At 38.5% G+C, this 11,293-nt stretch overlaps 1 protein-coding gene across 1 annotated transcript; it reads left to right on the top strand.

Annotated features, from left to right (window-relative positions):
* Positions 1-417: 417 nt before the first annotated feature.
* Positions 418-9,745, top strand: LOC133123998 (endothelin receptor type B-like). The gene is made up of 8 exons (XM_061234771.1): positions 418-642; positions 904-1,359; positions 2,556-2,668; positions 2,772-2,976; positions 3,796-3,945; positions 5,305-5,438; positions 5,546-5,654; positions 7,342-9,745. The coding sequence occupies exons 2-8, from the start codon at positions 922-924 to the stop codon at positions 7,471-7,473; spliced, it is 1,281 nt and encodes a 426-aa protein (XP_061090755.1). The 5' UTR covers positions 418-642; positions 904-921; the 3' UTR covers positions 7,474-9,745.
* Positions 9,746-11,293: the final 1,548 nt, after the last annotated feature.

Here is an 11,293-nt window from a genome sequence, read left to right as displayed (position 1 = left end):
CATATTGTTCAGAGTGAACAGTGGGGGACAGAGCCAAATACCTTAATTGTATTTGAGATAACTATTAAGTAGAATGATGGCAGAAAGGATTTCCTATCCATAGTGAAATCGAGCTGGAGATATAATGACACGACAAACATGATTATGGGACAATTCTACAAGGAAATAGTTTCCATTATTTATGTCATGGTTTGGCAAAGGGCGGATTCGAGCCGTGGTGACCATCGTAGGGCTCTACACCTACACACGGCTGGCCCCCGCGTGGCGCGCTTGGATATCTCCCCTGTGTTTCTCGGCCTCCGGGAACATACACTTTGTAGGCGGGATCTGTAATTACTACGACTGGTGACGAAGCTCCAGAGGTAAATGCCTTGGACTGCGTAATACTGTCCAACCACACGAGTGTGCGAAGTCGGGTCACAGGGACACGTCCAGTCTTCCAAATGTTATCCGTTGCGTTGAACGACATGGGGAAGTCCATGACAAAGACACTTTTATATGACTGAGGCAGCGGACGGTCGATATTGCCAATTTATAATATGGCGTTTTAAGTATATTTTTACCAAGAGGGAGCACGGAACATCCTAAAGTTTTGTTCAAGTGGAAAGTTACTTCTACAGGCCCGCCTCCTCTTAAATTGAGGTAACCAATATGATTCTAATATGCCCTATTGTTTTGTGAACGCACATGCCAATGACTTCTGTATGTTTGGCAAAGAAACTGGAACGCTTTGTTGATGTCTCTGTTTGGTGAACCTTTCGCCCAACTGCAAATCCAGTGCGCTGACTGCTCTGATGTGTTCTGTCCTAACAACCACGAATACGCTTAACCTGCCGCGGATACTGAAAGCATGACCTAATTTTTGTACACAACACTTAATCTGTTTCACGTATTATTTTCCAGGTAACCAAGATACAGAACATGCCGAATACATTTTTCGTAATATTTCTGCTATTACTGGTTTGTGGGGAAACTTTTATTGAAGTCTGCGCTCAGACAAAACCCGACCACCTGAGGGCAGTTGTTAATGATGTCATACAAGCAGCAACACACCAACCTGGAAGCGACAAGGACAGCCGGAGCTCGAACAATTCCAACCCCTGGTCCATGGCTCCTGGGCGATCCCGACCGCACCCACCTATGTGTTCCGGACCTACTGAAATCAGAGACACATTTAAATATATAAACACAGTAGTCTCCTGTCTTGTGTTCGTTGTTGGAATAATCGGCAATTCGACATTATTGCGAATCATCTACAAAAACAAAGGCATGAGGAACGGACCTAACTTTCTTATCGGCAGCCTTGGTTTGGGGGACCTCTTACATATTATAATAGATATACCCATCAATGTTTACAAGGTGAGTTCATAGCCTAATACTCCTGATCCCTGATTAAGTGGTAGAACTGTAGAATTTTATCGTTAAGGTGGCGCCTCACTGCAATAACAAATTGGACCGGTTGGGGAAGCAGAAGCAGTTAAGTTTCCAATTAAATTGAGTAACAAAGCCTGGGAAAGTAATTAAGATGGTGTGCAGTGGAAATGTATCAAATATATAGGCCTAAAGGTCAGCACAGGAAAATGTGTTTTGTGGCTTCAATAAAAATTTGAACAGGCCTGCAAGACATTCATAAATGGGGAGTGCATAGAAGGTGTATTTATTGGTATGTACTGTATATTGTATATGCCTAGTATCCAAACACTCAGATAACTGCCTTAAGAACTGCTTGCCTTTATAATGTATGATTAATGCTATGCATTACGTGGTTGTATAAATGCACTTTGAGGAAGAGGCAGAGACAGATTATGAATACTTTATTCATGACGTCCCTGAAAATGTCTTGATCTTTTAAGAACCACTATGGAGGCAAAGCAAATAATTAATGATCATTCCTGACATAGAAAAATAAAGCCTGTTTGTACAAAAATAGACTTTGTGAAGATTATTCACAGTAACGGACCATTGTCCAATGTCAAATTGCATTAATGTACCAATTAATTTGTATATTATGTAAATGACAATGCGTGTAAATAGGGATCTTGCACCTGCAACATAATATGTATTATGTGCATCAGTTTTTGTAATTAATGTGTGCGTTCAAATGAATCCAGGCCTATTTTTTTGGGGTGGAAATTATGAAAGGTGTTCTTTGTGACCACCGTGAAATCACCACAATTAAAATGGCAAACATTTGCCTCTGATAAATCAATTATAATACCTAGGCCATGATTACAACGTGCTTACACATGTAATTTTCACTTCCAAGTTCATCATGTTATTTAAGACACTACAATGTTACTATGAAAATATCCGTTTAGGGCAAAACACACAGGTTATAGATTGGATCTGGACCTAAGTGGCCTCTAATGATAACAAATCTGTTAAATCCAAATGACTAAATCCATTGGTTTGTAGGCAGTGTAAACCAAAGCCAATTTTACCTGGTCATTGCTCCTGGACTTTAACCTATGTCTGAAATCTGTGATGTTAAATTTATTGTGTAAATAACAAAACAAACAAAAAACACACCAACCTAACATTTAACTTTTTTCCAGCTGCTGGCTGTAGATTGGCCATTTGGTGTTGGACTCTGCAAACTGGTGCCATTTATTCAGAAAGCATCTGTTGGAATTACAGTCTTGAGCTTATGTGCATTGAGCATTGACAGGTAGATACAGACTTATATGTGATTTTGACCGTTCTGAAATTTGATAAGCATGTCTACTTTATGAACCATACCAGAGGTCATTTTTCCAATCCGTTTTTTTTAGGTATCGGGCTGTCGCATCATGGAATCGCATCAAAGGAATCGGCGTGCCAAAATGGACAGCGATAGAAATCACATTGATCTGGGTCATATCAATCATCCTGGCTGTGCCTGAGGCTGTTGCTTTTGACATGATTGCAATGGAGTACAAAGGAGAGCATCTGAGAATATGCCTCCTTCACCCAATGCAGACGTCCCAGTTTATGCAGGTAACATGCAGGAGACATGCCATTTTACAGATGTGACTGAAAGTGCAATAGCAGTAAAAATATTTTTTAAGATCATTTTTTTTGCTGTTCCTAATTTATATACTGCCTTTTTTAACTTAGTGCACATTATACGTATTGACTGTAGCAGAAGCTGATTTGAAAAAAGCCCCATTAATGTGCTTATTTGGATTGTATTCTTGTACTTGCCTGGATTCAACTGCAATATATCCTTACCTTTGACTTACAAGTAGTGTTACACAGTACCTTTAACTCCCAAACAGCTTTTAATGTAGGCAAACTGGAACTAGAATAAAAGGCATTAGTCCATTGGAAAAGAGATAACGCTTGAGTGGCTGTGTTATGTCCTGAATATTGCCAAGGCTAGACAATGTCCATAGGAAATGAGCTGTGATTTAACAACTGAGCTTAAACCATAGGTGGAAGTATACTCTTTAACTTGGATTCTGCCACCATTTGTCTTTAACTTTGCCTCACAATTAAATTAAACAGCTTTAGTTGTTTTAGTAGTAGTAGTATTGAGTTGCTTTATAAATTATTGTTACATCCGCATGCAAAGAATTTTCAACGTGTCCAGGGTGTATTCCCTCCTCTGGCACAATGCATGCTGGGATACCACAGGGGCCCACAGCTTGGGGGGCCCACAGCTGGAGAGGGTCCACAAAAATTCCAGTCGAATGGGGGGCCCAGGGCAATATTCTTTCAGGGGGCCCACAATTCCAAGCTATACCCCTGCTGATTTGTGTTCAGTTTGTAAAGCAAAAACAGATATTCTCTTGTTTCTCTTCTTTGTATCGGCAGTTTTATAAGTCAGCAAAAGATTGGTGGCTCTTCAGCTTCTATTTCTGTATGCCTCTGGCCTGCACTGCAGTCTTTTACACGCTCATGACCTGTGAGATGCTGAGGAAGAAGAACGGGATGCAGATCGCTTTGACCGACCATCTGAAGCAGGTTGGAATGCACATTTTTGGTCCAAGCAAATGGGATAACATTATCAGTATATGAAGTATATAATGCTTTCATCCATGAGCATTGGATAAAATGATGACCATTGTACTATTGAGAAAAGTAATTCATATTGATGGTTTAAGCTATACTGTAACTAGCTATATGATATTGTGAATGGATATGTCAATCTACTGTAAGATGACATGCAAAGCAAATAGTTTAATCACAGACTGAACAGTCAGCCGAATGGTTATGTTCATGGAAGCATACAAAATTACAGCCTATCAATTTTAAAAGTCCACTGACAAAAAATTTGGTTGATTTCAACGAAAATTATGTAGAACCTTGGTGGATCATGGCACTCATAGTATTTAACATCTTTAACTGGCGTCTATCTTACCTGGGCAACAATGTTGCTTAGCCCACTAAACTGTATGATACTGAGCTTTTGTCACTGTTGCAGTTTGCATAAGGTTACTGAGGCAATGTGAGATACATCTGAGGTAGTTAGGCATTGTATATTTGCCAAAATGTTAGCATAAAATATGTTATTTCAATATCTTGCCTGACGAGTTGGTGATGAGTTTGTTTCTATGGTGATGAGCAGAGTAAGGACTCAAAACATTTGTTATATAAAACAATGAAGAAGAATGAAATGCAGAAGACAGAAGATGAAAGAGGAACTACTGTCAATTATTACAATTATTTGTAATACTTATTTTTTCCTTTTGACATGCTTTTTATGTGGATCTTCACCGTTTTTTTTTATTAGGATAATAATTCTATACAACTGTACCACAGCCTTGCCTATTTGCTTGTTATAAGCCATTAGCATTATATTAGCAACCTAAATTACTGAGTGGGCCTTTAAGCTACGTATTACAAAAGTTCCATTTTTCATACTTCCCATTGCTTTGCTGAAACATGGGAGTACTATCACCCAGAGCAGGATGTTGTAGTACAATTGTTAAGAATACAGTACAATGCCAGAAAATCAGTAGTGTGTGATATCAAGCAGGGCCAGATTACAATCAGATACTGTCGTTTGCAATAGGCCAAACATAGCAGGTCACTTCCGTTTAAAATAATAATTGTAAGCATGTCCTGATCACTGCTGGCTCTATAGTGATATAGTAATGATTTCAATTAAGAGAAGATTCGGTGGTGTACATGCAGTTTGCAATTTTGTCAATTATCAGTTGTTTTTAACCAATGTGACCACTAATTTGACATCACTCTTAAACATACAAAAATGTTTAAAAAGAGTTCTGAATAACCTCCATTCCCAAAGTATGCATATTGCAGAGGTTCTACTATACATCTAACATCTAAATCATTTTGTCTCTCTGTTACTGCCTACAGAGACGTGAAGTGGCCAAGACTGTTTTTTGTTTGGTGATCGTGTTTGCTCTCTGTTGGCTACCCCTGCATCTGAGTAGAATCTTGAAATTGACCATTTATGATGAAAAGGACCCAAATAGGTGTGAATTGCTAAGGTAAGGAAACTGTTAAAAAGTCAGTTTCAGTGAATCACTGGCTGGCATGAAACCTCGGTTTTTCCACAATCCTTCATTCATCGTTTATCAACTTTATCCACTATCAGCTTCTTCCTGGTACTGGACTACATTGGGATCAACATGGCCTCTGTGAACTCCTGCATCAATCCCATTGCTCTGTACATGGTCAGCAAAAGGTTTAAGAGCTGCTTCAGGGTAAGTAGCCATACTGTTTCCTTGTCTCTGCAAAAGCCCATCTAAACAGTGATGCATTTTCATGTAGGCGATCAATTCGCCCCTTGCAGACTGGTCAAAAAGCGGACATGGTATGGCAGCTAATCATGATGTTGATGTGTGTACATGCAGTCAGTGTCTGACATGTTGAGTGAGAGCCACTCAGCTCAGGCAAGACGTGACTGTGTAAATTGTGTCTTGGAGCACGAGGTGGTGGGAGGGGGGGGGGGGAGGTGATGATGATCATCACTAATCAGACTGTCACGATAGCCTAGCAGCACTGAGTCAGAGGGCCCTCAGAAATGGCTGGTTTCATTGCGTGCAAACAGAAAGTTCATCACCCGTGCCATGTGTATCATGGTCTGCAGTAAACCTGCTGCATTTTATTATTTTGGTGGCGTTATGAATGCGCACTTATGAATGCATGAACAAAACACAGATACAGGAATGAGAAATATTTTGTTTTCGTCAATTTGATATGCAAGCTGTGTTATGCTATCCAGTGTTTGCTACTAAGGCATTGCACCTTAATGGAGATAATGCATGTAAGCTACTTGAATGAGAGTACCGTGGCAGATTGGCTCGACACTCATCAAATAGTGTAAAATACGCTTTTTTTGAATATGTGTAGGTGTACTAGTTCTTATGTAAATCTTTTAACTCACTACAGTCAAATGGAGTCCATAATCGAACGCCATATGAGGGAGTACACTTCCAGGCTGTGCATTTATAGTGGGGTTTTTTCTACACAACATAGTGGCAGCAGTGTTGTATAATAGTTAGGGAACTGGGATTGCAACCTCAGTTCAGTTGCCAGGTAGGATGTGCTAGGTACTTAACCTGAATTGCTTCAGTATGCAGCTCTATAAATGGATATAAAAAAGAAAAGCTGTGTATAAATTGATGCAAACAATGCATGAGAGAGCAGGGACTGAATAAGCGTATACGGTACATGGCATACTTACACTACGTGCATGGAAAGTGTATTATAACTGAGGGGAAAATAAATATGAAAATTAAAATATTCAGTCTCACCTTTGTTTGCTTTTAATGGAGACTCTCATTATGCGGTTGCACTTTGGACATGATGAAATTATCAGTTGGCACTAATGCACTGGGTTTAAAGGGAAAGATATGGGGTGATCTGCTTGACAATAATGAAACCAAAGCCCCTTCACAACACATTTAATTTATTCCTATCATTCCAGCCTCTTTTACAACTGTGCCATAGTTGTGCTGAAGCTTGCCAAACGTCTCAAACGTACGGATATTGCGTAGGGCATGCCCTAATTTGCCAGTGTCTTTGGTTAAGGCGTCTTATTTTTAAAAATATTGTTATTCAGAATTTGCTCAGCAACTACATTCATCCATCTTGCATTTGGACATTGTTTTTCTTATCTTGAGACTAAGTGTTTCTTCACTAATTTGACAGCTAAGAATGGCTGATTAGATATTTGCATTATCAAGCTGGTGTACAGGTCTACCAAATAATGTGGTCACTGAGTGTATATTTGTATTGCAAGAATCAGACATTAGAGTTTTCTGTGAGTTTTGTTTTGCAAAATCTTCTTTTGAATCTTGTTCTGCTTTGCCAGTGTTTCCACCTTAGGAAGTGTGTTTTAAATGTGGTGTTTCTGTCATGTGACACAATGTCATGGTTTTCCCACAGTCTTGCCTGTGCTGTTGGTGCACTTCTCCCGAGATGCTGGACGAGAAACAGTCTTGCATGAAGTCGAAGGTCAATGAACGGGGCTCCGAGCAAAGCAACTCTCGAGGCAGCAATAAGTACACCTCTGCCTGATGGGGGTGCCATTGCTTTCAGTTCAGTGTGACTTTCTGAACCTACCAAAGAATCGCCTATCTTCTGTACTCTTTCAATCTCAAAAGACAGCAGAGATGCAGAAATGCACTGATTATTTTTACTGTCTTCAACAGTAACTAAGATACTTCTTCCAATTAATCCTCTCTGTTAGCTTCAGCTGCCTCATCCTCCACTGTGTCTCTCTCAACTCACGCAATTATTCCTCTGTAAATTCCGGTTCAAAACTGTAAGGTTGTATTTCTTCCTCAAAATCGAAAAGCTTGTCTTCTAACAAGGCAGAGTCAGAGCTGTCTGTTATATCGCTCTGGCTAGCCAAGTCAGGTTCCATGATATTGTTATGCTGACGTTACCATATTTTCGTGAGAGTGTTATGTGATTGCCTTTATGGCCGTCCATACACCCGTCTCTGCATTTGAGGGTGCAGTTTGAGCTCCCGTTACCTTCTGGGAAGCACAGGCTGGAGATTCAAGCCAACGTATTTGGACATGTTTGTTTTGAGAAGTTTTGCCCAATATTTAGGAAACTGCTACACTGACAGTGATTTTAAAAATGTCTACACACAATTTAAGCATTTAATCCAAATAAGCTCAACTGAAACAAGTGTTACAGTGGAAGCTTTTTGTCAGTGGAATTAGTTATATCATCCTTCCTTTGAATAGTATAGACATAGACCTACAGTACAGTTGAACTAAAATGATAAGCATGTGGACATGATATCTTTACCGTGGAGCATTTTATTTGCATTAATTCATCAAAACAGAAAACTTTCTCCTTTTGATGAAACAGAAAGATTCTTTACCGTCTTATGAATTATTTGATCTAATCTAAACTCAGTTGCAGCATTAAAGTTATATAATTATCGGTGACAAATGCACTTTTTTCCTCCAGAATATTGTATATGGGCTAAAGAAAATAATGAATGTAAAATAAGAAGCAGTATGGGCCAGTCCAGTATTTGTGCTGACTATTAAGAGCTGGCAGTAGTCTGTCTATACAGTGCTGGGCAAAAATACACTAAAATGTATTCAGTACAAAATACCTTCTACAAACTGAATTTAAATTGTTGAGGTGTAGGTTTGTGCATGTATTGCATATGAAATGCATGCATGCAAATACATATTTCACATACATATTTTTGAAATACTAGCCATCCCTGTTGCGTGTATAGCAGTTAAGGCCATAATCCTTCGGCGAGTGAATCTGATATAGTGAAAGTGAATCTTACCTTTATAAATAATCACTGAGGATAAAACGGTGGTAAAATCAAATTAAAGTTTGATATTCATTATATCAGTTCTGTTCTCATTTTGTTCTTTTCATCTGTCATCTAAAACAACGGTACGCAAAACCAGATAACAGATTACCCTTGAAGAAAATGTAATAAAAAAATACAATATAAAGTACATACTGTACTTTTGTGGTAATTGCTGTTTTAATGGCTTAATGTCTGCCAAATGAAAAAAAAATTAAATGAAAATTGATAATACATTTGTTTTTTTTTGCTGGATTGAGTGTTGGAGAGGCAGTGCATTGTCTATGCACAGACTATGACATAAATGTTGCATTTTATTCCACTTTTCAAGCTATGATTATATAGTATTTTAACCAAAATGAAGTGATGAAATGTATGTATCCCCTGATAGACCTAAAGGAAGCTGTTTTTGTGGGAGAGAATGTGTTAATAGTGACAGTATCTAGCACTTACTTAAAATACAGGTTGCCCTCTGTATATCAATTAGATTAAAACAAAAATGATATCTAAACACAATGTTTTGAATTTGAGATGTTTTATAAACAGATTTAAGATTTGTATTTTGTTTATGATGCTAATTTAGATTTGGTTCGATAGGGTACCCAATTCAAATATTCAACATATATTTTCTGTGACTATTATTAAGAGGTAGGAACTTCTCTCTTTTTTTATGCCATAATTGAACTTTTATGGTAGGAATGCTTCTTTATTCCAGGTTTGGATTCATTTGATTACTCTTTACAGGTTTTTTTATGTTCATCAAGTGTTGATTGTCATAAAATTTTATAAAACATGTATTTTTATATGAATCTTGATGTATTAGTATTCTGTCCATGAAGTATAGCTTTTTTATTTTTGCATCATATATTCAGTAAAATGGCTAAGTACTTAGTTTTTTTACTGTGCATAACAGAAATTATACTCAAATTGCCTGAATTTGCAATGCCACAGTATTATTTGTAATGTGTACATTTCAGTTAAAATAAAAATATGAACAGACCCGCTCAGGCTTGTTTTACTTGGATGTAAAGAAAAAATGAATATGTTCAGACACACTCTATCACCAGTGTCTGATCTCATACTTGGGCACATTGGACCAGGCAGGTCGTGGTGAAGTCCAGTCAATGGGTCAGAGTGCAGGTAACCAGAGCAATGAGGAGAAGACAGGCCGAGGTCCAGAACAGGCAGAGATCGGGGTCGGGAGATCAAACAGCGGGGCTGGAGAACAGGAAGGTAGAAGGGCTGGAGACTGGTACAGGAAGTGAGGGGCTGGAGCAGGGCTTGGACAAGGCTGGTAAGATGGCAGGAGGATTGTAAGCGAGGCGGGAGAGCTGGAGGTGACCAGGGGAGACGAACAGGGCCACAAGAACGAATGCAGGGCACAAGACAGGCAGGCTTATATGCCATACTAATGACTAGACAACAAGAAGCAGGTGAGACAATTACAACACACATCAGGTGCAGGACAAGAAACCGGGAGGAAGGTAAAACGTGAAATGGAATACAAACACAGAAAACTCATAGAAACAGAAACCAGTAAATGAACTAAGACACAGAGGCATGGGACATGACATATAGACCACAGCATTTATATGGCAGTGCTACATATTAATCATTGTCATTTTTTCCAAAAATTGATTCTTTCAATGTACGATATGGAAAACATCACAGAAACGTAACAGCTCTGCCAATTATACATGCTTTTCTATCATAATAAATAATGCATTTCACATGAAATTCTAACCACTGTCCAGGATCATCCTAAACTGTCTGCAACTTTCTCTATGGCCTTAATGTTATAAGCTGTATGTTTTATTTACTGTAGTCCAATGTATTATTTTGACTGAAGTCTTCGTTTCTCTTTTCAGAAAACAGTAATGTATATTGTGTAGTTCATTTGAAGTTCATTTCAGCTGTTTGACAAGGATAATATACTTCCAAATCTGTTTTTAAATTATTTGCTTGGACTTTGTCCTTGTGCTGAAAATATAGGAAAAAACCTGACCCAATAATGACATGCTTAATCAATTTGCCTAGGATTGCCTTTCATTTGCTTCCAGCTAAATTTCCCCTACAGAGAAATGTTCCCAGTAATGCTATCAGCCTCATCACATCAGGTTTTTTGGTAAACAACTCTTATGTAGTGACTCATAGTCCTCAAGTATTTCCTAGAAGAAGTACCCACCTGATCCAATACATTGCCAACTTCAATAGATCATCTTGCATGTTCCAGCTCACCAAGCACTATCTAACCCAGTCATGTGTGAACTTTTCACCTCATTTCACTGAGGCTTTTGGTCATATACTCGTGGCTCATGTCAAAAATGATCAAATAAATCCACCTGCATTGTGGCATGCTCTACTGTCTATGTATTATCCAAACAGGAAATCAAAATTGATAATTGCTGCTGTGGCTGTGAAACTCTGTGGACAAAGGGCCAAATTTAAGTGAGCATGAGGGATATTTCTCATGAAATTACACAAACTGACAAACTGAATACGTTGTTCATGAGTGTGCTTCATTTCCTATTTCCTTGATTATGGAAG

This window comes from Conger conger, chromosome 3 (assembly GCF_963514075.1).
Source record: "Conger conger chromosome 3, fConCon1.1, whole genome shotgun sequence".
Lineage (NCBI taxonomy): Eukaryota > Metazoa > Chordata > Actinopteri > Anguilliformes > Congridae > Conger > Conger conger.
Note: the sequence above shows the minus strand (reverse complement) of the source record. Positions and strands in the feature narration are given on the sequence as shown.

Excerpts from the sequence above, each read along its gene's own strand:
- LOC133123998 (XM_061234771.1), top strand. The coding sequence starts at position 922 with ATGCCGAATACATTTTTCGTAATATTTCTGCTATTACTGGTTTGTGGG. Across the intron at positions 2,977-3,795 it reads AGACGTCCCAGTTTATGCAG|TTTTATAAGTCAGCAAAAGA; the intron begins GTAACATGCAGG and ends TTGTATCGGCAG. Across the intron at positions 5,439-5,545 it reads AATAGGTGTGAATTGCTAAG|CTTCTTCCTGGTACTGGACT; the intron begins GTAAGGAAACTG and ends ATCCACTATCAG.